This window comes from Pseudonaja textilis, chromosome 14, assembly GCF_049901715.1.
Source record: "Pseudonaja textilis isolate UNSWEBS1 chromosome 14, rPseTex1.2, whole genome shotgun sequence".
NCBI classification, from domain to species: domain Eukaryota; kingdom Metazoa; phylum Chordata; class Lepidosauria; order Squamata; family Elapidae; genus Pseudonaja; species Pseudonaja textilis.
In genome coordinates, this window is record NC_142003.1 from 2,266,671 (window position 1) to 2,293,323 (window position 26,653).

At 46.2% G+C, this 26,653-nt stretch overlaps 1 protein-coding gene across 7 annotated transcripts in view; it reads right to left on the bottom strand.

The window, feature by feature from the left end:
- MAD1L1 (mitotic arrest deficient 1 like 1) overlaps positions 1–26,653 on the bottom strand; it is a 280,226-nt gene that overhangs the window by 113,104 nt on the left and 140,469 nt on the right. Inside the window, exon 16 of one of the 7 annotated variants that reach the window (XM_087912884.1) lies at positions 4,141–6,204. The exons of 4 other annotated variants lie outside the window; for them this stretch is intronic. In XM_087912884.1, the coding sequence (XP_087769010.1) occupies positions 6,154–6,204 (51 nt within the window). In that variant the 3' untranslated portion in view covers positions 4,141–6,153. Of the gene's footprint in view, positions 1–4,140; positions 6,205–25,334; positions 25,871–26,246; positions 26,506–26,653 lie in introns of those variants that run through there. 2 more of the 7 variants (XM_026704366.2, XM_087912882.1) reach the window with 2 other exon arrangements.

Here is a 26,653-nt window from a genome sequence, read left to right on the forward strand (position 1 = left end):
GGCCCTGGGAGGACCCCTATTCTTTTTTACCCATCACGCAGCGTTTCCAAGGGGAAAACAACCCCCTCCCCGAAAGACAGTTGAAAGGAACGTCTGCGCCTTCCTTCTGCTTCCTTGCTCAAGGCTTGTTAAAGTGATTAGAGGAAAAAACGTACATGAAATGCTTCCAAACAGTTCCCCTGGGGTCCCGGCGTACGGCAGGCGAGCGTGCTGACCAAAAACCCCAATTCCCATCATTAGGCAGGACAACCAGCCCAGGGGACCCCCTTAAAGCCCGCTGAAGGATGGCGTGCTGTCATGCCGAAATGGCTTCCCACGACGATGCAAGGAAAACACGGAGACCCACCCACGCCTGGCCCGACAAAGCGGCCCCCTTTGATCGCTCGCCTTGTACATTTCCCTCTCTGCAATCTTGACAAAATGTGCGCCTGTCAACTGGTAAAGCTTTCCTGGCTTGCTCCGTAAGAAAGATGGGTGGGGGGATTTGATGGAGCACTTCGTTGGCTAGGACCAGAAGCGCATTCCTCGCATACCTTCCTCCGGATTGTGTCCCAGGTTACCAGAGCCAGCCGGATGAGGTGTGTTTTCTACAGCCGGGGAAAGTTCTTCCGTTGGAGAATGTGATTTATGACACGCCGTGGGGGGAGGAGCGGGGAAAACAGTGGGGCAGAGCCAAGTGCACTTGGGAAAGTGCTGACAAGTTGCTCCTAATAAATCGTTGGATTTCTTTGGAAACTTGGTTCGGGCCCCGTCGGAACCCTGACAGCGTCAAGGTACGTCAAGCGATAAGAGAGGCTGATGTGCTTTCCTAAGGAGGCAATTGTGGGGAAGGGTCTGGGGGGGGGGCGTGGGGAAGAGAGTGAAGTGGAGAAAACTGGCAGGGCCCCTGGGACAATTTTATGCCCCCTCCCCAAGCAGGCCAACTTCCTTGAGTCCTGGTCTATCTTCCTTGATCAGGGTAGGAGAAGACCTACGCTCTTCTTCTCTGGGTGTTGATGTTCTTCTAACTAGGCCTTCTGAGAATTCAGCCATGACTTATGGGTCCACCAGTTCAACTGCCTACTAAGGCATGTCACTGCCCCACACTTGGGGACAAAGATATCCCTTGGAAACTGTTCTGAAAGGGTATAGGATTTCCTGCCTTGAGCCGAGGGTCGGACTAGAAGACCTCCGAGGTCCCTTCCAGCCCTAGGGTTCTATGACTGAGCAGGGGGTCAGACTAGAAGACCTCCAGAGTCCCTTCCAGCACAATAAGCCTATGATTGAGCAGCGGGTTGGACTAGAAGACCTCTGAGGTCCCTTCCGGCCCTAGGATTCTATGACTGAGCAGGGGGTTGGACTAGAAGACCTCCAGGGTCCCTTCCGGCTTTAGGATTCTAAGCCTAAGGCCCGGGAACAGTGAACCACGAAGGCACCAGCCCAAATCCCATTGACCCTACGCGATCCCCTTTCCCCCCCTTCCAAACCAGGGACTTTTAACCTCCCCAACTCCCAGCCGTGTGTCTTCCTTTCATGTCAGATTTAATTCTGCATCTTTCACGAAGCTCATTTCTGGAATTTATTCTGGGAAGATTTCCGAGAGGAGATCTCGGGAGAAATCTCCGTACAGCAAATCCACCCAGCTTGCCCGAGATCCCTTGTTAGTGAAAAGCGAAAGGGGGCAGGCGGGGGAGGAGAAGAGCGTTAACAACGCAAGGCCTTCTCGGCTTCAATAAAACATAAGATTTAAAACTAAAAAACCCATCTCCACGTTAACGAGCGCCGCGGTTTAACGTACCAAACTGCCCGCCTGGCCTGTTTTCTTTTTTTTGTTTGTTTTTAAATTCTTCCTCCTCCTCCTTCTTTCCTCAAGGAAAACATATCCTTAGGAATAGATAATTAATTGCTATTTTGTGAAATGCGTCAGAGCGGGCTTCTCCCATCTGGTGCTTTTAAGGAAGAGAGACCTGGGATGGCAACTTTCGACATCCGGAAATCGTGGAAATCAGAAGTGCTGAAACGGGCCTGTTTTTCGGCCTCCAAAGGCTGCAGAGGCTTCCCTCGAGCCCCAGGGAGGGTGAAAACGGCCTCAAATGGACCCAAAATCACCTGGGAGGCTGCGTATGTGCAGTGCATGTAAGGGGAGGGGATGCAGGCACATGCACAGGGGTGGGCGGGGTGCATTGCATTGTGCCTGCTGGCTTATCGCGCGCGCGCAACGCACTTTCGGCACACCACAACAAAAAAGGTTTGCCGAACGCTGTCCCAGCATAACAAATCTCCTCTCGGAATAATTGTTGAAAGCTTATTACGGTGAGCGGCTCAGAAGCTGGCAAGACGGGTCAGCAAAGGGCCCGTTTGGGGATTTAGAGGGAAGGAGGGTGTCTGCCCGAGTCCCCAAAACTTTGCAACCGCAGAAAAGAATCTTCTGGCAATGAAACCCGTTATCAGCATCTGGACAGGTGTTACGCCTGGCTACGCACAAAGAGGCTGCTTGAGATAACATGCTCCCTGCTGCACTTCTGCAACCGGTCTGAGTTTGACCTCCCGAAAGTTCACTTCGGATTAGCAGGATAAATCCAAGCAAGGTTTACAAAGGAAGGCCAGATAAGGCTTAATATCTGGTCAGACTTTTAACCCTGATTGACTGTTTCTTTCTTTTTCTTTTTCTTTTTTCTTTTCCCAAAACGTTAAGAACAGTTTCCCGGGGATCCACTGGCAGGCAGTCCTCACTTACCGGCTGCCTTGTTTTGTGAAGGAAGTTATGGAAGTGCTAAAACAAAACCCCCCCAGCGTTGTGTCCAGTCTTTGCATTCGAGAGTGACAAGAGTTGGATGGGACCTTGGAGGTCTTCTAGTCCAACCCCCCGCTCAAGCATACCATTTCAGGCAAGTGCTTGCCCAACTGACGGTTGCCGCATCCCCTTCGCAAACAACGTGCATTTTTTGTTTTTTTTGGCTTGCTATGTGGAGCGAATGCAAGGAAGGCAGAAGGAAAATTGTAAAGGGTTGCAGATCTTCCACTCAGCGACTGAGTTGCCGATCCCAAGCGTGGTCCCTAAGCGAGGACCGCCTGTCATTCCAGCCAGGCAAAACTTCCCGATGCCCTTAACGTAAGTCTTTGGCTGCCTGCTTTCCCGCTTAGCGACCAAGCTATCGATGCCAAACATGGTGGCTAAGGGAGTGCACTCCTTGTCATTCCAACAAGGCAAAAAATAAAAATAAAAAAAATGCCTCGTTATTCTTGCCTGCGTGTTTTTCCACGTCGCGACCCAGTTGCCGGTTGCTAAGCGAGGGCTGTTCCAGCAAGGCAGAAGAGCCGGCTGCCCTTAGCACCACTTTACCGCTTACAGGCTGCAAAGAAATCGAAGTCCCTTTCAGACTTCGGATTAATCCCCCTCCCTGGAAGCATCCCAAGCTGCCAGCACGGGGGGTGGGGGGTGTCTTTACCCGGCCTCTTGCTATGCAAGCGCAGCGCTGGCAAAAGAGAGAGAGAGAGAGAGAGAAAGAGAAAGAGAGAGAGAGAGAGAGAGAGAGGAGAGTCAGCAATGCAAGGGGAATTAAAAAGCACGGTTAAACAGCCCTGAAGCCTCATGCATATTTATAAGCAACACAGAAGCCAAGCTAAATCAATAGCCTTCCCTTCTCCCATTAATGTAGCTCAGGAAAGAAAGAGCCACTAACGCAGCATGGTTAAATTTGGTGGGGGGGAGGGGCTTCTTCTTATTTATTTATTTTTTTTGCAGAGAGACCCCGGAAGAATCTCCCTGCATGGGTCCTTTAGAACAGGGGTTGTCAACCTTTCGGACCCCAGGGACCACCAAACTCATCATTTTAAATGCTGCGGACCAGAGACTCTGGGAAAATCCCCCCAAAAGTTGGCAGGAAAATTCCCCACCCTGTTTTCCTACTGATCGATTGTTCTTTATTTGGGATCGCAGGATCCCGTCTCCAGCTCCGTTCTCAGGGGGAGAGAGAGAGAGAGAGGAGAGACTTTTGGCTTCATGCAAGGAAAGCAGCAGGAGCAGCAGAAGTCTTTCTTTCTCTCCCCCAAACTCCACCAGAAATGAGTCTTTGCCAGCGCTTTGCCAGTTGAAATCCACCAGTTGTCAGCATTCTAGCAAACCTCCACTCCAACCAGGAACTCCGAGACAGGCGTCTTCTCAAAACTTCCCTTTATTTTGGATAGTAAACTGGCACATCTGGGGAATCCCGAATCTGAAAGTTCTGGGCTTCCTTGCAATAAGTAAAAACTACAAATCCACCCGCTGTACCCATCATCATATCACATGCCCCAATCACCATCCATCCCAATGAGACTTCCCCTCACCCAGGTGCAGAAATAACATGACCTTGACTTAGAAAAAGAATGCTATTATGTCTAACTACATACGCTCCAAGAAATTCCCCCCTCCCACTTCCCTGGGCTCAAAATGTGGCTGTGTGGGAGCCTCTGGTCTCAATATGGCTTCCAAAACCGACACAAGTCTTCAAGTTGTCAACTTTGGAGACCTCGGCCCTAGGTGTTGGGGAAATGCCAGCCAGGCGGGAAGGAGGAATCAAGCAGGGAACTAGTCTTGAGTCATCATGCGGCCATGGGAAAGCGGTGACCGAACTGTTGTAAGTTCCATGGAACCTCATCTGCCTGTTCCCAAGAGAAGGTGAACCATCTAGGGAAGATTCTTGTAGCAAAGTTTTGACACCCTGTCTTAATGTATCTCAGCACAGATTTTCACTTCCGATTTTCAGCTACCACATCACCCCCGTCTAGGCGGCTGCAGCAAACTATAAAAAGATCTTTGATGAAGCGTCAATATCTAAAGGCTCCTTTGAATGTGAAAAGAAACAAATCAAAACCCTAACTTAACATTCTACGTTCGCAGAGCATCAATCCGAGGCCACAAATGTAAACAAAGTAATCGAACAGATGGAAATGTTCCATAGTTCCCATGAAACTTCCATCTGTTTTGTATTTATTTAGCCAGACTTTTGGGTGATCACCACCACAGAATTATTTTAGACTTTGAAATCCCCCCGGTTTATGAACTACGGAGAATCCTCCCCTTATGACCAGAATTGGCACTGGAATTTCCATTGCCAAGCCATGAAAAGTAAGCCACGTCCAATTTTATGACTTTTTTGTTTTTTTGCTTTGGTTGCGAATCGAATTACAGCAGTTGTTGAGTGAATCACGTGGTCGTTAAGCAAATCCGGCTTCCTCCATTGATTGTGCTTGTCGGAAACTGGCTGGGAAGGACTCGAATGGCGATCACATGACCCCAGCATGCTATTGGTTGCGAAACACCCAACTTTTGATCATGTGACTATGGCGATGATGTGATGGTCATGAATGAGAGGACCAATTGTAAGTCGCTTTTTTTCAGTGCCGTTGTAACTGGATTCATCCAAAGAGTTGAACCCATAGTTGGCCAACCAATGTAGGCGAAGGTCTTCCTACAGTTGCCAATTCTGGGCTAGAAGAACTGTTGAACTCAAGAAACCTTGACGTTAGTCTGTGTGATATTACTTGGTTGATCCCAAGTTCAACCCTGAGCTATAAATATTCTTCTTTATTAGTTGTATACCTTTTTATTTTTCAAGTTCTACTGGATTCATCCAAAGAGTTGAATCCAATTCTGGGCCACAAGAACTGTTGACCTCAAGAAATCCTGACATCGGTCTGTGTGACATTATTTTGTTGACCCCGTGTTTAACCCTCAGCTACAGATATTCTGCACCTTTTTATTTTTCAAGTTCTACTGGATTCATTAGAAGGGCTGGATCCACAGATGACCAACCCATTTACACCAAGGTCTTCCTAGAGTTACCGATTCTGAACGATAAGACCCGTAGTCCAGAATTTATTCTAAGAAAATTGTAGCTGCCCTTACAAGTATTTTTCATTTTCACCATTTTAAACCGCATAATTGGCAATTGATCTTGGACTTCTGGAGGCACATGTCCATAATGAAGAGAGACAGCTCTTGAATTAAGCAGTAGATGCAGGAAAACTGTGAGCTGACCTGGAAAAACAGCTTAATGCCATCATCAAAACACAAGACATTGCGATATCACCGGCAGCCAAATCTCTCGCTGTATAATCAAACTCGCGTAACACTTTCTCCTTTGGCAAAAGTTCCTTTGAAGTGACTGTTTGATCCTCAGGAAACTTTCTTCAAATGAGCCCCAGATGATTATTTTTAATGGAGTTGTTCCATCGTCTTCGCTTAAAAAAAAAAAAAAACTATCGTAATGATCTGATTACATCCAATCATTTATTTCCAGCCATTACTTGAAAATTGGGCCTGGTGAGTCACAGAAAATTCACACGCTCGAGTTTTCTGATCGTTAATGACTCATTGACGGTATTTATGATTGCATCACTTGGTTATGGCATTCAGAAGAGAAGAGAATGTCTGAAGACAACATTGTGGGGGCTGAACAATTAACTGGGTTGACTCAATTCTAGGCAAATACGTAAACTAGCTCGCCCAACAACTTGGGTCAGGGTTAACTGGTAGGAAATCTCGGTTTCACCCAGAGAAGGGATGCTGTCACCAAAGTCTTCCAACCAAGCTTGAAGATACAATTCAGGGTTGAAGCTTTGCGTTCTCCTGAAGACCTTGGTCTACTACCCAATATTTCAACTCTGGAAGAGGTTTTTCAAAGCCAGCATTGGCTTAAGTATTGAGTAGGAAGAGGCTAACTGTCTAGTTTAATGCAAAGAAGGACTAGCAGTGTTCCAATATCTAAGGGGCTGCCACAGAGAAGGGGTGGGGGGTGGGGTCAACTTCTTCTCCAAAGGACCCAAAGGCAGGACAGGAAGCAACAGATGGAAGCGAATCAAGGATAGGACCAACCTAGAACTAAGGAGAAATTTCCTGACTGTGAGAAGAATTAACCAGGGGAACCAATTGCCTTCAGAAGCTGTGGGTGCTCCACCACTGGAGCTTTCTTTTGGACAGCTATTGGTCTGAAACAATATAGATCTTCTGCTTGACAGGGGTCAGACTAGAAGGCCTCCAAGGTCCCTTCCAACTCTTATTCTTGTTTAATGAAAAGAAGGAAGGTCATTGGAAGATGAATCCAAATCTATTCCTACTGTCCACAGGGACTTGAGTTTGCCCTGTAGGCCAGAGGACATTCAATACAGATTAATTGGAGCCAGTATTATAAACTGTAAATAGACACGTAGAAAAATTCAGTCTTAATGAAGAAGGGAGGGATAAATATTAGAGCACACTATCCAGGGCTCTTAAGAACTACGATGGAAAGGAGAGAGACAGACATGATAGCAGAAGTGACCTAAGTGCCAAAGGGGTCGCCGCTAACTTGTGGCCTCTGCTCTGGAGGTCTTAATTGGTGCCTCCACACACAGAAGAGGACCTGCCAAGGAGATTCGAGGGACAAAGACAGATTTTTGATAACTAGTTGTCAGATAACAGGCTGTCGTCCGTCAGGACTGACAGCAGCAAACCAACCCACTCTCTTCAAACAGAACCAGGTAAATTTTCACCTGTCTAATTCTGGCAGCTAAGATCTCCAGATCCTAGGAGGTCATGATGAATTTGGAAGCAAAAAATCGTCAGCATCTGCAAAAAAAAGTGGGGGGAACTCAAATCTTATCTGGGATTTTGCTGTGGTTTTCACTCTTTGGTCACAAACTTTAGGAATGAAGTTATTTTGTATTTTAGAAGTTGGATGGAGAAAGACCCGTTTTGGAGGGTTAAATATTCCTTAGAAATCTCAAAGGTATATATATATACACACATACACACGCACACACACACAACATCCAGATACATATACATATATATATATATATACATATGAGGTTTTCGCGGGTATTTGTATGTGGATCTTTGGTTATTCGGGTTTTCTCCCGCGTAAAATTCGAAGTATCTAGGCAATGTTTCGATGAAGTCTCATTCGTCATCTTCAGGATTGTGTCTTCGGCTTTGTGCTTCTTGGAGATATAGATTTGTTTTCTTAAGTTTTCATGGGTACTTACATGTATGTTATTCAGCTTTGTTCAGGTATTTTCCCACGTCATTATAATTGTGCTTTTAAAGTTGCAGCAACATTTCGGCAGAATCTCATCTGCCATCATCAGGCTTCGGTATTGTGTTCGTCTGTGAGTCAGACTGTAAAAACAACTGTGAAAGTCTGACTCACAGACAAACACAATACAGAAGCCTGATGATGGCAGATGAGATTCTGCTGAAACGTTGCTGCAACTTTAAAAGCACAACTATAATGACGTGGGAAAATACCCGAACAAAGCTGAATAACATATATATATGTGTGTGTGTGTGTGTATACACGCACACACACGCACACACACGCACACACACATATATATATATAAAATCGAAAAGGACTTTCAAATAATAAGACCTCAAAGTGGAGAATAATTTCAGAATCGTTTGGTCTGGTGCAATTTTGCTTCGTAGGAGTCAACTACGAGTCATTGTCAGATTAAAAATGTCAGAAGGAACATCCTAGGGCCTAGTGCTCAGCCGAGAGGTCACCAGAGTCTCCTCTGAACCCCCAAAACTGTGCCTGGCAATGCTTTGTGGGGCTGAATTGTAGCCCTCTACTGTGCCTTCCACATTCCTAGCAGTGATAGGAGGAAGGTAGGTGGACATTCCAAGTAGGTCCTCCTACTTCGTGAATACCCGACGTTCTCAAGACAACGCAAGATGAGGAATAGTTTCCTTCGTACAATACAGCTGGCATTCACCCTTCTCTTGCTAAGGGATATAGATATTTTTACTCATTCACGATCATCACAGCCTTTGTTGTACGAATAAAGAGCAGCCTTCACATCCAGATGAGAGCTCTCCAAAGCACGAAACTGGGGATCTTATAGAGCTGAAGAGTTCAAGATTGAAGAGAGAAACTGAGTCATGCCAAGACTTCTGGGTTTTGTGTAACAAAGGAAACTGAATGGTTTTAGGAGGAAGATAATGAGATTGCGCAGGAAAGAAATATTTAAGGCCAGATTTCAAAGGCTCCATGCCTAACAGTGAACATCTCACAAAATAGGACAGATTCATCCCTTCCCTTTCAAAACCCACCCACCCACCCTTCCTGATTCACAGCGAGAGGAAAACAAGATGGCCTGTAGAACCTCCGGTCCACACAACTGGTACATCACCGGATGACCACCTTTGCAGATGTCCAACTCACAGAGAAATGCCGCAGCACACGCGTGGGCAATTCGGCCACAGCAGTCTTCTGCGCTTCCAGCTGTTGGACGAAGCTTAGAGGATACATAAAGGAAGAAGCTTCTTGGGATTCTCCTTGAAAGCTGTGAAAAATGCCAACTCGTGGGAAGGAGCGTTTTCACACATGGAAAAACAGCTCTCTTCCAGAGAAGTGAGACAGGGGAGAAATCTTGTGCCTGAAGGCTACTGACTATCGCTATCAACCAAGAGATGATGAGGAGAAAAACCATTCTGGAAATACAGATGTTCACTAGAGAATTTCAGCTTTCAGCGGTCAACTGGTCTGGTGGTAGCCTGATAGGACATGGGGTAAATTCCGGACTTCCTTGTTTTTCTTTGAAGACCTTTTTGCTTCTCATCCAAGAAGCTTCTTCAGCTCTGACAGGATGGTGGGAAATGAAAAACTTTCTGAACAGAAGAAGCTTCTGGGATGAGTCAAGGAAAGAACCAGAAAGTCCAGTTGCCTCTTGAAAAAGCTCCTTTGGGACAACTAGGACCTGGAGGACTGAGCATCTCCGTAGACATTTAAAAGAGAGCTGAAGAAGCTTCTTGGATGAGAAGCGAAATGCCTTCAAATACAAACCAGAAAGTCCAGTTGCCTCTTGGAAAAAAAAGGCACTTTGGGGGCAGTTCAGAGAAAAGCCATTTACATAGCTTGGCTCAGAGGACTGGGCACCTTCTACCACTCCACCCCCGTAGTTAAATATTGCTAGCGTAGCTTCCAGAACAGGCTTCTCTGACATGGATGACATTTACCCCAAGCAGCTCGCAAGAGAACCTGCAAAACTGGGTCATGGGCTCGTGGAGATGCGGCGGCTCTTCGGGGACCTGCCATTTTCAAAATCAGGTCTTGTGCGTGAAGCAGATGAGAGGCACAACGTAACAAGCACTTAAAGGGACTCTTGGCTTCGGAGGAGCCACGTTGTGGACCAGACAGAGGCGCCTTCGGTGCCAGAAGATCCGGGGGTTGGCAGAGATGGCTAAATTGACCATTTGGATCAAAGAAAAGAACATGTGTACTTTTGTTTCTTCTGTTGTGGCCTGCCAGCAGCCAGCGGAGCTGGCAGCAGACTCGGACAGTGAGGAGGTTGGGGAGGAACCTGGGCCAGTCTTGGAGTCTGAGGAAAGCTCTGATAAGGACTCTGCATCAGAGGCAGAGATGGGACCAGGGAGTCCGACAGTCATCAGCTGCCTTTGGGGTCCGAGATCAGTGGGGAAAAAGAACAGCTGGAGCCTGTTCCCAATGGGCGCATGTACAGAGCTGCCAGACAAAGGGAACAGTTAAGGAACAAGGATCGACTCGGGAGTAAAGCCACAGGTGGATGGTGAATGGCCCCTCCCAGAGGGAATAAAAGAGGAAGGAAAGGGGAGTGGGGTTTGCAGGAGACAAATAGTTCAGTTCATTAGGGTGAAGATCTGTTCCTGACTCCTTGCCAAGTATTGTCGGCTACAGCGTGGCGTTTGGAAGGTATCGGCCTGGCAGCTCTCCAAGACCTGATAAAGGTCTGTAGTCGCGAAATCTCTTGGAAGACGGTTGGAGGGGAATTCCCTTTAACCGAAATAAAAGGGGTTGTATTGGGATGCGGAGTCTGCTTCGTGTTTTTGGGAAGCCTCAGGTCAGAACATCTACTTGGAAACTGCACCTGGACTTTGTGCTTGAGGTGGGGGGAGGAAACGAAAACGATGTTTTCGAGTTTTCCCGATTAGATTGATTTGTCGTTATAGAAATGACTGGTTTATACTATTATGGAAAAATAAAAAGTTGAGGTTTGAAGTTAATGCTTTATTCTTCCCTTCCCCTCTGCATCCTTCTATTTGCTCTTGTAATGTATACTATAGTAAAAATTTAAAAATAAAAATGGTGGTGGGCAGGGGCCACAATGGGCAGAAGAAGCCAGAACCAAAGGTCCTCATTTTACCCCCCTCGGAAGGACGGAAGGCTGAGTCAACTTTGAGCCTGGTGAGATTCGAACTGCCAAATTGCAGGCAGCTGGCACTCAGCAGAAGGAGCCTGCAGTACTGCACTCTGACCACCGCACCACCACGCTTATAAGAAGTCATAAATAGGATCCAGTTCTGGTCCTTCTCCTTCCCCAAAGCACCTTCTTCAAGATCCTTCCTTCCCACCGTTGGACCCTTCAAGATCTAGTCTTTGCCGTCGAATGTTGACTTTTTATTTCAATCGATGCTCAAAGCTGAGATTCTCTCCTGCCACAGTTCAAGGCCAAAGCCCCTTGGACAAGACAACAAGCTGATAAGGCGGCCCAGGGCAGGTTCTTCCTCCCGAAAAGACGTTCTTCAAGATCCCTCCTTCCCACCGCCAGATCTTTCCAGACCAAATCTGTGCCTTCGAATGCGGCTGACCTTTTATTTCCATCAGTACCCAAGCCGTGGTTCTCTTCCTCGTGACTTTAGTTCGATATCCACCGATCCAAAGCCTCTTAGAGATGATCAATGGGCTGCTAAGAAGTTTGCAAATGGGCTGGAGGGGCAGTAAGGACGGCCGGATTATTTCCGTTTACCTCCACCTCGATTTTGCATCAGAAAGGACCTGGCGAGCTCCTTACAACTGCTTCAGAGGCCTCCGATCTCAAACTTTACATCTCTTTAGCCTTATTGGGTCTGACCGCCAATGCATCTCACTTAGGCAGATTCTGCTGTCGTTTCGTTTCTTTTCCTGCCCTTATCTCAGCTCCTCGTCAGGAGCTGCGCGCCTCCTTGCCTCTCGGAGTCTGTTTTGTATGCCAGGACACACATTTTCCTCCTCTGGGGACCAAAATTACTCTGTGCTGATAGCCTGGAGGGATGGGTGGAAGCGCCAGAATTTCATCGGAGGGCGATTTCAAGAAGATACACAAAATAATCCAGGAAATATAAACCACCTTCCATGGGCTGGACATGCAGGCACCGCATCGGAGCGTGACTACAATTCTGGGTTTTTTTCCTTTCTTTCTTTTGCTCGTTCTTCTATTGCTGCAGTACGACATGACCAACCCCTTAATTCCACCCTGCAATGTTTAATTCCAGGCCGCGCAGAAGTAACACCTGGTTTGGATGGGAGGGAGAAAAAAAAAAGAGGAAGAGGCTGGAAGAGGCAAGGTTAAATCTTCCACCAGCAGGCTAATTTTTTTCTTCCGGTGGGCCCTGAGAAATGGGTTGCCTATCCAGTTTTGGTCACCACAAATCACAAAAAAAGATGTTGAGACTTTGGAAAAAGTGCAGAGAAGAACAGCTAAGATGGTTAAAGGCCTGGAGACTAAAACATAGGAAGAACAGTTTGCAGGATTTGGGTTTGGCTAGTCTAGCGTAAGGAAGGACCGGAGGTGCAGGATAGTAGTCTCCAATATTTGAAGGGCTGCCCCAAAGAAGAGGGAGTCAAGCTATTCTCCAAAGCACCTGAAGGCAGGACAAGAAGCAACGGACGGAAACTCATCAAGGAGAGAAGCAACTTAGAACTAAGGAGGAATTTTCTGACAGTCAGAACAATTCATCAGTGGAACAACCTGCCTCCAGAAGTTGTAAATGCTCCAACACTGGAGGTTTTAAAAAAGATGTTGGATAACCATTTGTCTGAAGTGATGTAGGGTTAGGGTTAGTGATGGAAACTGATCAAGAAGTTAAGCAACCTAGAACCAAGGAGACGCCTCCTAACAGTTCTAACTAACCAGCTGTTCTCTCAGCTGACCCACCACACAGGGTTATTATTATGGGAACAAGTAGGAGAAGGATCCTTCTTAGATACATCCACCCCCTGGAGTTACTTATAAAAGTAATCAAGGCCGGATTAAAACAAAACAAAACAATCCAGTTCTCACAACCAACAGGATAAGCATTTAGGCTTATCTGGGTTTTGGCATCCTCCCAACTGTGGGTGCTGTGTTATCTGTTGGAAGTCTGCAATTTATCATCCTGGCCTGCCATGTTAATGACCTCAGTGTGGTTTGTCTTGGTTTTTCTATTTTTAATTATCTTTACTTTGGGTTCGGACTGCATTTACTCCATTTGTAGACTGTTTTTTGAAGAGTCTGATCTCCAGCCAAGGATAATTGGACATTGGGAGACAAGTTGGAGGCATTAAAGGGAATTTATTCTACTTTGATGACTTCGTTATTTTTGTGCCACGCCCCGGCGCATCACACTACTTGAAAGCTTCCAGGGATGAAGCACCCTCAAGAGAAGTCTTAAAATGGGGCAACACTCACTTAACGAGTTTCTCACTTAGCAACCTAAATGTTGTGCTCAATTGTGGTCGTAAGTCAAGAACTACCTGTATTCAGTCGTAAAGGATCTTTTAACAGTGGTGAGAAGCACCGGTGGAAGAACCCAATCCAAAACCGGGATGGGAAAACTACCCATAAACAAACTGGTGTCCGAGCAACCATCTTCTCAAATCCCGAGGTTGGCTTTTAAAGAAAAAAAAGAAAAAAATATCTCCCTCTCCCTCTCCCTCTCTCTTCATTTCTCTTTCCCTCTGCAAACTGGGGGATTGAATTTACTTGTCAGACAGAGCTAGAAACTCATTAGGAAAGACTCCGACGCTGCATTTGCAGAGGGAAATACAATGATCTTATCAGACTTTCTGCAAACGCAAAAGCAGCTTTGCTCTGTCTGAGCTATTCAAAGGCAGCCTCCAGGAATGTAATTTTTTCTCTCTCTCTCTCTCTCTCTTTTTAAGATAGAAAAAAAAGTTATCTTCATTCAAAGAACTAAGCCCATCTTGAACGTAAAGTGGAATGCTAAAGAGAAGAACTCTGGGGCAAAATCCCAATCTCTAAGTACTCTTAGTGGAAGCAGGATCAATATAACGATCATGAGTTGAGGTTCCTGAGCTCTTCCTCTCCGGAGTCCGTCAGTCTGTTGACAAAGAGTTCCAGGAAAGCTTCCAACTTCCAATCACTCAACTGGGAACCGTTTGAAGATACACACGGAGAAAAGTGACTTAAAAACGATCCTCACATGACAACCGTTGCAATATTCCCATAATCATCTCATCAAAATCTGGACACTTGGCAACCGGCATATATTTATAACAGTTCTGAGTGCTGTTGTAACTTGTTCTCTATGAAGGTTCTCCATCATCCAGGTCCTCTTGGTTGTCCCAAAGGTGCTTAATTTTTCAAAAGGCAACTGGACTTTCTGTTTTTTTTTCTCTGAAGGTGTTTTGCTTCTCATCCCAGAAGCTTCTTCAGCTCTGAATGGTGTGGGAAGTAGGAATGGATTTCCAGAGGAAAAAATATTGCAGATTAAGACCAGGTGGCCTTAACAACTCTCTAAAAGGATGCAAAGGACCAGCTGTCTGCAGGGAGTATAAAACCTTCCCTTCCACACCATCCTATCAGAGCTGAAGAAGCTGCTTGGATGAGAAGCGAAATGTCTTCGAAGGAAAACCAGGAAGTCTAGTTGCCTCTTGGGAAAAAAAGCACCTCTGGGATTGTAGCTTTTGGATACAAAGGGTTGTAATTTGAGGACTTCCAGTTTACTGTCGGCCAACCTCAGCTGAGACTCTAACACCTGGTGAGGACAGAGCAGGCTGCAGCAAAATGAGGTATCTTAATCCCATCTTCAATGCTGAGATGGAAGGTGCTTTTTCAAGAGGCAACAGGACTTTTGGGTTGTCCTTTGGGCACCTTTGGGGGGTTGTAACTTTTGGTTACCAAGGGTTGTAATTTGAGGACTCCCAATTGACTGTTGGCCAACTTCAATTCCTCGTGAAGACCCTCCAGAAAAACTGGTGGTTTATCAACATTGTACAACATCGATTCTACGACCTGCAAGTCAACGTCTACGCTGGCTTCTAAGAACAGAGCTTGGACAGAAAGCCTCGTTTAACTATTGTGAGCAACTGATAAAAGAAGAAGGGATGGAAGTAACAAAAGGCCTTTTTGTCAACCACAGTGTGGTGCGCTAAAGTGACTGAACATCTCACCCGAAGTGACTGTAATATTAGCATTCTTATCTAATTTTCTACGTGATTCAGAAGGTTTCCTTCCTACCCCGGCATCGCGGCTTGAGAAAAATGATTAAACCTTCCTTCAATTTCAACAGACACTAATCCGATGAAATTATCACACTGCCTGTTTTTTGGGGGTTTTTTTGCCACTCAAAAGAGGAGACACTCATTTTTTTTATTAGTCCGCCTGTAGCTACTATTAAACCATGTTATTATTTAGCATCAAAGGGAGACCTGCACGTTCCTCGACACAGATGACGTTGTAAGAATTTGCCCCAGATTAAATCAGGAGACCAGGAACGAATAAAACACGCACTTCGGCAAGCGAAGAGGTGATGGGGCATTTTTATGCGCTGGTCTCACAAACTAGGGGTTCAACTGGTGTCCTTTCAGAAGGGAATTCAGCTTGGAAGAAAATGGCGTTCTTGGATGTACTGCAGAATTGGAAACCGAGCAATTCCCCTTTTACAGTGACCAGAAGCTTTTTCATTCATTCTCTGGTCGCTCTCATGCATCTCCGCTTCTCCTTCTCCTTTATTTTTTATTTTATTTATCATTTCTCTTAGGCCGTACGAGATGTGGAGACAGCCGGTCAACACAGCAAATCTTCCCTAAGATCCATGGTTAACGTGGGAGGAATTCTTATTATGAAGGGTTTAACTGACAGAAGGGACAACACAACCCAGGAAAGGTAAACATTGTCTAGGTGGGGAGGAAACGAAACCCAACCACAAGAAAGAACGACGCAAGACCAGAAAAATGTGTGTTTTCTTTTAAAGAAATAGAAAATCAAAGGCAACAAGAAATATCGAATCAAAACTCTGGCCCTTATTGCTTCCCACAATTTTGTTCTGTGCTAAGGAAACCACTGCGAGAACAACTGAGTAAGCAACAAGATACACAGGTTGTCCTCGACTTACGACCCCAATTGAGCCCAAATTGTCTGTTGCTTAGGGGAGAACGTTGTTAAAGAGAGCTTTGCCCCACTTAACATTTATCCTATTTATGCCCCTTCTTTTTCTAACTTCTGTTTTTATTGTCTAGCCATCTATAACATGAGTCCCACATCAAAAAGCATTTAGTTTCTTCTTTGCCTTTAATAGTAAGTGTTCATCTATCCATTTCTGCCCATTCTGCCATTTTCTTAATTACATTCTCATCTGTCGGGATCTTATCACGCTTCCGTTGTTGAGCATATACAATTCTAGCTGCGGTTAGTACATGTAAAATCAAGTATATAGTCCCTTTATCATATTTTTCTGGTAGAATGCCCAGTAAGACTATTTCTGGTTTCCTGTCTATATGCCGCTTTGTCATTTTTTCCAACCAGGTATGCATTTTTGTCCAATATTTTTTCGCTTGTGGACACGTCCACCACATATGGTAATATGAATATCAAGTGCCCATCAGGATGCTGCAATGAATGTTAAGTGCGGAAAATAATCACAGGTCACCTTTTTTTCAGTGCCATTTCAATTCCAGCTTCCTGGAGGAAAGAGATCTTAACTGTCTAGTAATCTCCTGGACAAATATGACTTCAAGGACTGGTTTATTGGAAGCCTAATTTCAGAAATAACTGAAATATCTACTGTATTCCCAAGGGTCTGTTCTGCAGAGGGTCTCACCTTCTTAATTATTAGCTGTAACCTGCTGGTGCAGAATACAGGAGTAACCATTTGATAACAGGGTAGGGTAGGGTAGGGTAGGGTAGGGTAGGGTAGAGTAGAGTGGAACAGAATAGGGAATAGGATTGAGAATAGAATAGAATAGAATAGAATAGAATAGAATAGGGAATAGCATTGAGAATAGAATAGAGTAGAGTAGAATAAAGTAGAGTACAGTACAGTAGAATAGAATAGGATTGGAAGGGACCTTGGAGGTCTTCTAGTCCAACCCCTTGCTCAAGCAGGAGAACCTATACTAAGGTAAGTGACCGTCCAGTCTCTTCTTAAAAACATCCACCGATGGAGCACCCACAATTTCTGGTGGCAAGCAGTACCGCTGGTTAATTGTCCTCACTGTTAGAAAGTTTCTCCTTAATTCCAGGTTGCTCCTCTCTTTGGTTAGCTTCCACCTGTTGTTTCTTGTCTGGTGCTTTGGAGAATAATCTGACACACACACACACACACATGCTCCTTTCTTTGTGGCAGCCCCTCAAATAAAATGTGCCAAGGTATTCATTGAAAGGACAAACACGCAAACCTCAATGCGTCCATCAAAACAAACCCTTCCCTTGGAAGAGTCTGCGGAGAGACATCTCCCTGCCTTGCTTGTGCCGCTGTTTATATTCCTTCTTTAAAATGCACACACACACACACACACACACACACACACACACCCCTAAACACCCCCCCCCCCAACAATCCTCTAATCCCCTGCTGGGTATTTTTAGCTTCTGATAATTTGTAATTAGTCCTCATCAACCTAATCTTTTAGCCAAGGTGCTTTCGTTCCAACCGCCTGCCTGTTTGCATCAGTGCATACTGATTGAGACCAGCCCGTGTTGCCATGCAGCCTGTTTTAATTCTCAAAGCTGGAGAGAGGATGGCTTGTGCAGCTGCTCTGTGTGTGTGTGTGTGTGTGACACACACACACACACACACACACACACACGGGATAAGTGTAGATAGGCTGACCGGAAGGACACCTTGAAAGGATGAAATTTCATTGCAGGCGGGCAAAACCACACTTGGAACCTGACATTCCGGGGACCGAGCGAGACGCTTGGTTAAAGTGAGTTTTTCGCCTCGTTTTGGGGAGGCGTTTTGTCAAGAGGTATCTGGCATTCCCCATAGGCTTTTCTGCTTATTCTGGAGGTCGCAAAAGGGGATCACCGCGACTTAAGGACCGTCGTAAATATGAGTCAGTTTGTCTGAATGTCTGGATTTGGGGGGATGGTGCAAAGGTTGTGTGTAAAACGGTCATAAATCACTTTTTTGTCGGTGCCATTGTAATTTCGGTTGCTAAATGAGCTGTTGGTGTAAGTCAAGGACTACCATACAATAGTCCAGTGATGGCAAACCTTTTTGTTGTGGTGTGCCGAAAGCGCGTGCATGCCAGCACCCACAATGCAATGTGCCCCACCCCCCCGTGCATGTGCATGCAACACCCCCTGCCCAGCCCCCTTACCTGCACTGTGCATGCGCGTCCCTTCCAGCTAATTTTCAGGCTGTTTGAGGCCATTTTCGCCCTCCCAGAGGCTCGAGGAGGCCTCTGCAGCCTCGGGAGGCTGAAAAATGGGCCCATTTCAGCACCGGGTATTTCCAGAAGGCCCGTTTTTCGGCCTCCTGAGGCTGCAGAGGCTTCCCTCGAGCCTCTGGGAGGGTGAAAACGGCCTCAAACGGCCTGCAAACAATCTGGGAGGCACATGCATGCGCAGTGCAGGTAAGTTTGGCTAGGGCTTGCATCCCTGCACAAATGCCACCTGTGACATGCTTGCCATAGGTTTGCCATCACGGCAATAGTCTATTACATTAGCACAGGGAATGGTGTCGTGTGTTTTGTCCATTCTAATCTATCACCTGAGACCCTAAAGCAGATGAGTGCAAGCTTGGCAGTGTTAAAACTTGCTGACTTCAACTCCCAGAATTCCCCAGCCAGCATCTTCCAAGTTGCCAAGCCTAAGACGCTCCTGCCGTAAAGTTATTGCAGAAAATCATCTTTCAGCCAGGGCCCTAAGTGTTTGAAAATTGAAATACAGGAATTATTTTGTTTAAAAAAAGGAATCTGTTCTATCAGCATCTTACTCAGATTGGAATCTACAGCTCCTTGCAAAACAATCTTGACGGATTTGAAAAGCAGGTTAGGCAAGAGAAAAGTCATAAAAAATATCTCGTACTAGACAAACAAAGAAGAGTGCAAGCAATCTCCAGAAGCGTATTTTCAATCCAGGATCAGAGAAAATCCTAACAATATGCAGTACTGTGTGGTTTTGCAACCTTCTCTAACGGGTGTGATAAAGAGGAGGAAGGCAATTGTCTCCAGCTAAGATAATATTTTGGGAAATGTCATGGGGTCTACTAAAGAGAAGCATCTTGCAATGGTGAAGTAAATTATTGTACATCATTTAATGTTCGCAATTTTCAAGGCCAAGTTGCTTACTTTCCACGCCATTTCATACGGACCGATGTTTCTGAGCAGTTACCAGAGTTCTTCACTCCATCAACCAGTTGTAAGCACACTAGAAGTTGTCCCAACCTGTGATGACCCAGGGCGTGGCACAAAGGCAACACAATCAAACAACTTTGCTCCCAGTGTCCAAGCTACCTTCGGCTGGAGAAAAAACTCTCCTGAGAACAGCCTTTAAGCGGAGGAAGTTCAGTCCGAAAACAAAGTACATACAAACTGTAACTAAAAATCCAAACAAGCCAAGTTGTGGTAATTAACTTGGCAGGGCAGGAGAAAGAATTGCAGACTTCAAAGCACGGCAAAACTCACACAGTTGGGAAGACGCCAGGAACCCAGATAAGCCATGATGATACAAGATAAATTCATGTTTGCTCCCAACAACTTGTTGCGCACAGCTTGTCTTTTTTAAACACTGTGTTCCCAGCTGCAGCTAATGAAGGGAATCAGGGCCCTTTCCTCCCCATAAGCCAAGCAACTCACGTTGCTCCCTTCTCCGTTCCTCCCTGCCTGCCCTAGGATGAAGAGGGGGTGGGCCTGGGTCTTCCCCTGAATTCTCTCTCCCTTGTTTTACCTCTCCCCTGCTCTGCCCAACTGGACTTTGCTCTTCCCCAGTTTCTTCCACAGCCAACGGAGCCACACTCCCACTCCCTGCCAGCTGCTCGGCCTCCCCCTCTGAGTCAGATTCCGACAGGGGCATGACACAGCCACACCAAGTTCCTTCGGAAGCATATAAAGACCATTACATCAAAGAGCCTCTGGTTTCAAAACAAATCTTCCTTGAATCAGCCGTGGGACCTGAAGGATCTCAATTCTGCCTCCCTCTCTGACGAGCAAAGGAGTGCAGGAAGGCGGGCTGCATTTGCGTAGCAAACTACTTCACCAGCCCATCGTTGGCCTTGTAAACACAAGGACTGCTTGAAGAAATGAAGACTAATTGAGCACTCTCGAGAAGCGTTTGCTTCTCGCTTGGTTGAGCAGTCATGATTTGATTGCTCCTTTCCATCCAGAATTCAAGTTCCCACTTCCCTTCGAGGAGGGATGAGCAGGGAAGGAGAGAGTTGGCAGGATAGGGCTCAGCCAAGCAATTTCAAGAGAGGTCTGGGCTGGAGGACAACGGCATGCTCTCGCCACCCAAGACCCAAGCAAAGAAAAGCCAACCATTGCACTGATGCTACTCCATTGAGCCTTAAATGGAGACAGGGAAAGAATATGGAAGAACATGGCCCCCGGATCAAGACCATATGCTAAGTTGCAATTCAGAAGGATGTATTGCTCAAGCTTCCAGATAAGAACCAAGTCAATTAAAGTTCGTACCTGATGAAAGTCCACAGAATTAAAGGGAGCTGGACCTAGATCATTTATGGCAACGCAAGGATTCTAAGCTAATGACACATTTGACTCCTTCCTCCAGCTTTGCCTGCTCTTTTCCTACAGTCCCCTATGGTTTCGATCATTTAAACTTCCCCTTCCCCTCTTAAGCTCCGTGGTTTTCAATTCTCCCAAAGTGGATGGAGTTTTAGGGTGCATAAGGTGCCACTACCCAGGAACTCCTAAAACTTCGTGTCTTTCCGTAACCTGAGATTATTATTTTTTTTATGAGCTGTAAAGATCTGAGCGGTGAGTAATATCCATGCGACAAACTTTTATAGGGATGAAGGAAAAATCAATGCTGCCTGCAGTAAGGTGTCAGTAACCAAGCGGGTGGCAAGAGATTGGGGGAAGAGGACGTGGACGGAGCCCCCAGCCATAATTTAAGCTGTCTCTCACAAGCCGAGAGTCTGAAGGCAATCAAGTGTTATACAGACTTGCTCTCAACCAACATCAATATTGGTTTCATCACTTGCTAATACCAAGTTTGGAACCAGACAGAAGGAGAAACAAGCACTCGGGCCATTAATTCTTCCAACTTCCCAACTATTTTTTAAATCTTCAACTCAACCCAGACTTGGGAAGGTACCGAATATCAGATCATTCCATAACCTTAGCAGGGCACGTAAAAATAACAGAATAACACAGTTTGGAAGGGACCTTGGAGATCTTCTAGACTAACCCCCTGCTTGAGCGTAAGACCCTACTGTCAGCCTGCATTTTCGCTTTCTTTCAAGCTTGCTGCCAGCTGCCATGGAAGCGGTGTGTGTGGGGAAGGAAGCATTGAGTATTTGGGAAGGGGAGTGTTCAGGAGGTGGAAATGGAATTTCCGAGAAGCGATGAGGAGGCCATCTTGGGTTGTTTACCATCTTCAAGGCCAACCCTCCCAAGATCAGCATGTATGGAAGAGGAGCACGGAGACTTTCTTCCAGCATCTTCCAGGCCAATGATTGAACTCTGGGTGCCTCACTAGAGGAGGGTGAGCTCTGGGGTTGATCTCAATGTGTTTTTTTCGCATGCATTTCGCTTCAGATCTTGCCTGACCTTTGCTGCATTCAGTTCTTTCCTAGTAAAAGTGCTTTTCCTCTACATCTATGGAATCCAGGGTTTTCCTTTCCGAGGGGCTGAGCCGAGGCAGCCCTGACACCCCTGCCATTCCAGACAAGAGTCTGCCTAGTCTCTTCTTAAAACCCTCCAGGGATGGATCAGCCACAACTTCTGAGGGCAAGCCAACTTTATGCAGGATCTAAATCCTGAGGAACCTCAACAGGCCTCTCCAACCAGCTTCATTCCCTGTAGGTCCGCTGCCGTCCTCAACTCCTAAGATTAATATTCCCCTCCACACCTATTCCAGAGCCACGAAATTCCACCGGCGATTATTTTTAGCAAGGTGAGTGCCTACGTCGATTCCTGGCCGCGTGAAATGCTGAAGTGGCAGGTGAGACCAGAATGAGATATTTGGTACAGGGGGAAAAAGGCTTCGAGGTGTCGGCGGTGAGCTTTATTTCAACCCACGAGCCTCCGGATGATTCAGGGGGGAAAAAAAATAAACAAGGAACCTTTTTATTTTATTTAGGAGTGAATATGGATCTTGAATTAGGTTCCTCTGGAGCAAATGAAGTGCCGTGAGTCAATTAGACGATGAGAGGGATACAAACAGGAGGAAGAAATGAAATAAAAGGAATGAAATGAAATGAAATGAAGCTACGAGCCCTGAAGGGCCAATTTGAGTCTTTCCTGCGCTCTCTTTCTGGACGGCTGCTAGCGTGTGATTGATTCAAAAGCCAGGTTAAATCATGGCAGCTTCTCCTTATTCTCTCGCCTTCTCTGCGGACCAGGAAGTCATCAGGAGGGTGGGTGGGTGTGTCACAACAGACAAAGAGTTAGAAAAATGGGCTGTCTGGATAACAGGCATTGCAATCTTATTGCCTTTCTCTGTTTAGAGCCCAAATGCAAGGAGTCCTCGACAAACGACCCCCATTCCGCCCAACGTTTCTGTCGTTCAGCGAGACCCTAAGTGCACTTTGCCCCGTTTTACCAGCTTTCTCGCCACGCCTCTTAAGAGAATAGCAGCCGTTACTCAGAAAGCGACACGGTTGTTAAGCAAATCCGGCTTCCCCACTGACTTCACTCGTCGCAAACGGTCGCAAAAAAGGGGCCCACGTGTCCTTGGTCAATGGTTGTAACTATGAGCCAGCAATGGTCGTAACTATGAGCCAAGCCTCTGGATTTGGATCACAGGACCCTGGGGATTCTGGAAAAATAAAATGGTCGGGGAAAAATCTTGTTTCCAGGGCCATCGTGACATTGGGACGGTCACTAAATGAACTGTGGAGGACTTCTTGTAAATAGAATTTGCTAGTTTCAACACTGGACTCTCTTCCTGCATAGATGCTGCACACTCCAAGTCATTAAAAATAAAAATACAATCCTGGAAGGCTGAGCTCAGAGAGCACCACGGAGGCCTTGTAAGATGTCTCTGTCCTATTTTCCTGGGTGGCTTGAAGCTTCCAAGATTCAAGGGAGTTTGACCAGCAAAGAGCAGACGTGTGATCTCGGGTTCCTTCCCTTCGATTAGATTGGGTTAACCGAGTTGGAAGAGACCTTGTAGGTCATCTAGTACAACCCCACCACCCAAGCAGGAGACCCTGCATCATGCCCTGACCAATGGCAGTCCAGTCTCTTCTTGAAAGCCCCCAGGGATGAAGCTCCCACAACGTTCGAAGGCAACTTCTGTTCCACTGGTTGTTCTCACAGTCAGAAAGTTTCTCCTTTTATCCAAGGTTGAATCTCTCCTTGATCAGTTTCCATCCATTGTTCCTTGTCTGGCCTTCGGGTGCTTTAGAAAATAGCTTGACCCCTTCCTCCTCTCTGTGACAGCCCCCCCAAATATTGGAAGATGCTATCCTGTCACCCCTGGTCCTTCTCTTCCCTAGACTGGCCAGGCCCAGTTCTGCAACCGTTCTCTGTATGTTTTAGCCTCCAGTCCGCTAATCATCTTTATTGCTCTTCTCTGCACTCTTTTCCAGAGTCTCAACATCGTTTTTATACCGACCGCATAGTCTTTAAAGAGGCAAGCAGAATCAAGCAATTAAAATAAAAGCAAGGAGGTTTGTACCACCTCCACCAAGAGGCAGACGCCACTGGTGTCTTTTGGAGTGACTTGTCTGGTGTCTTCAGGGAGGAGTTAATGCCGTATCTTCTGCCAATTGCGAAGGGCTCAACACTCTCCGAATCGTCCAGCGAAAACCAGAACCTTGCGCAGATCTTGAGTGCACCGGTCCAACGTTTTGGCGGGATGGCCGCCTCCTCCCATCACAGACGTGACATGAAATGTGAAACAAATGAGCTTGTAACCTGCGGAACAATGAAGAGATGCTCTAAAATGGTCCTTGGAGACACGGGCATCAAAACATCCAACCTGCAACTTTCATCTCCTTTCTGAAGACAGCAACCCAATTAAAGGAGGAACAGGTGAGAGGCTTCAATTGGTAAGGTGTTGCTTGGTAAAAGCACTCAGGAGCACTTGATTCCCTGTTTGAGCAGAGCTGTCATTCCTCGTGCCCCCCCCTTCCCCTCCCCTTTCCTTCCCTCCCCTCCCCCAATCTCTGGGAATTGGCAATAAAAGAAAGAATTGATTCTAACAGGTGTCAAGATAAAAATCAATGCCGTGTCTGAAATCTGGGTAATTTCAAATGAAGCCATCTTGGTGGAACAAGAGAAGAGGGGGAGGGAGGGAGGGAGGGAGGGGGAGGGAGGAAGGAAGGAAGGAAGGAAGGAAGGAAGGAAGGAAGGAAGGAAGGAAGGAAGGAAGGAAGGAAGGAAGGAAGGAAGGAAGGAAGGAAAAGGGAAGATAGAGAAAGAGGAAGGAAGGAAGGAAGGAAGGAAGGAAGGAAGGAAGGAAGGAAGGAAGGAAGGAAAAGGAAGGAAAAGGGGAAGACAGAGAAAGAGGAAGGAAGGAAGGAAGGAAGGAAAAGGGGAAGGAGGGAAGACAGAGAAAGAGGAAGGAAGGAAGGAAGGAAAAAGGGAAGGAGGGAAGACAAGAAAGAGGGAGGAAAGGGAGGGAGGGAGGGAAGGAAAAAGGAAAGGAGGGAAGACAGAGAAAGAGGAAAGAAAGGGAGGGAAGGAAGGAAAAGGGGAAGGAGGGAGGAATGGAAGGAAATTACAAAGCCACCATGCAACGACAGTGTGTGTCTTACGTCAAGGAGTAACCAATACAAGTAGTTCCTCTGGTTATTTGTCTCTTGTTTTACATATGATCTCCATGCCCAAATTGAAAAGCAATTTGGATTTTCTTCTATTTTGTCTCTGGTTTCATATGCTAGAGGTATACAGCTAGTCCTCAACATATGGCCGCAAGGGAGCTCAAAATTCATGCCACTAAGTGAAACATTGGTGAAGAGCGTTTGTATGGCTTTTCTCACCAGAGGCCTTGATAAGGGAATTATTGCGCTTGTTAAGTTAATCAGAACGGTTGTGAAGTGAATCTGGACTCCCCATTAATTGATCACATGACTCCTGGGACACTACGACCGTCATAAATATGAACTGGCTGGCAAGCACCTGGATTTTGTTCATGTGGCCCTGCGGATGCTGCAGAGGTAGTGCGAAAACCAGTTGTTAAGTCACTTTTTTTTCAGGGCCGTTGTAACTTACAAGCTCTCCTGCTAGACGGGACCGTCACAAACTTTTTATTTAATATGGTGAGGGGCAGATATAAAGACTCCCACAACACAACACTTTGGCCCCCAAGCTCCACACCGTCCACCACCTTTATGATGTTGGATGCTCTCCAGCTCGACAACGTTCAGGTCCTTAAGACGCACTTTGGCAACACTTCAGAGCAATCCCACACACCCTTTCTGGTGCTATCAAGTCAAACTGATTGACATGGAGACGTCCAAGTTTTTGAGTAATAATAAGACACATCTTGAAGGGTCCACTTGCTCAAATGGAATTATGGGAACAGTCATCTCAGTTCTCATTCTGAATGAAGAGTTAAAGAACTGGAGTCATCGCAGGCGTGTCCCCAGGGTAGGGTTGTCCCTTCGTGATGTGATCAGGGTGAGCGGCGATCATCCATACTATCTCCAGAGGGATTGGACGAAAGCAGTTGTATCTGCACTTGAAGAACAGAGTTCAAACTCCCGGTTGGCCAAGAGATCCACCCACTGACCGCAGACGAGTCGTTTGTCTTCTCAAACTGAGATCCCCACCTGCAAAATGGGAATAACCGTGACCTCCCTTGTCGGCCTGGTGGAACTAGGAATGAGTTATGTTTAGCAAAACACTCGGTGCCCTTGACTTACAAGCAGCCATCCTCTACTACAGAGCCAGATTTTGGAAATAAATCACACCGAACAGAAATGGGAAATAACGGTGCTTTTTTTTTTTTTCATGAAAGGAAGATAAAGACTCACAGTTCTGGAAACCGAGCTCGGTGGTCTGCAGTCGATACGAAAACTTAGAGGAGTAAAACTTAAGATGTTTCCAACACTTACAAGGCCCCCTTCTTCCCCCGTTATATAGGAGACATTGTATTATTTGAGCTACATAAAGGAAGAAGTAAAGAAAAGGCCAAAAGGCACAATCAACAGCATGATATCCATCTTCACAAAAAGAGGTTTAATGGTCGAAGGATTTCTTAGCCCGAAAAAACAATACATGGTTTACAAAAATTACACTTGGCCAAGAAGGAATATATACAGTCGCTCATCCAGAACAGACAAATTGGAAGATGTTTGCTTAACTCCAGCAGACCTGAGATAAAAGTCGCGCTTGGAGCAGATATGAGCATCCCTGTGCATGGATGGCTGCTGGGGCCACCAGTACAGACAAGATGATCAAAGATCTGCTGGAAGACGAGCAGATGAGACGCTCAAAAAAGGCAAGCCGTGACAAACCAGAATAGAAAGCCCTTCCGCGTGACCACAGGCCACCTCTGAATCTTGACATGCGACAACTGTAGGCAGCACAAAAGGGCTGTGGATAATCAGCGT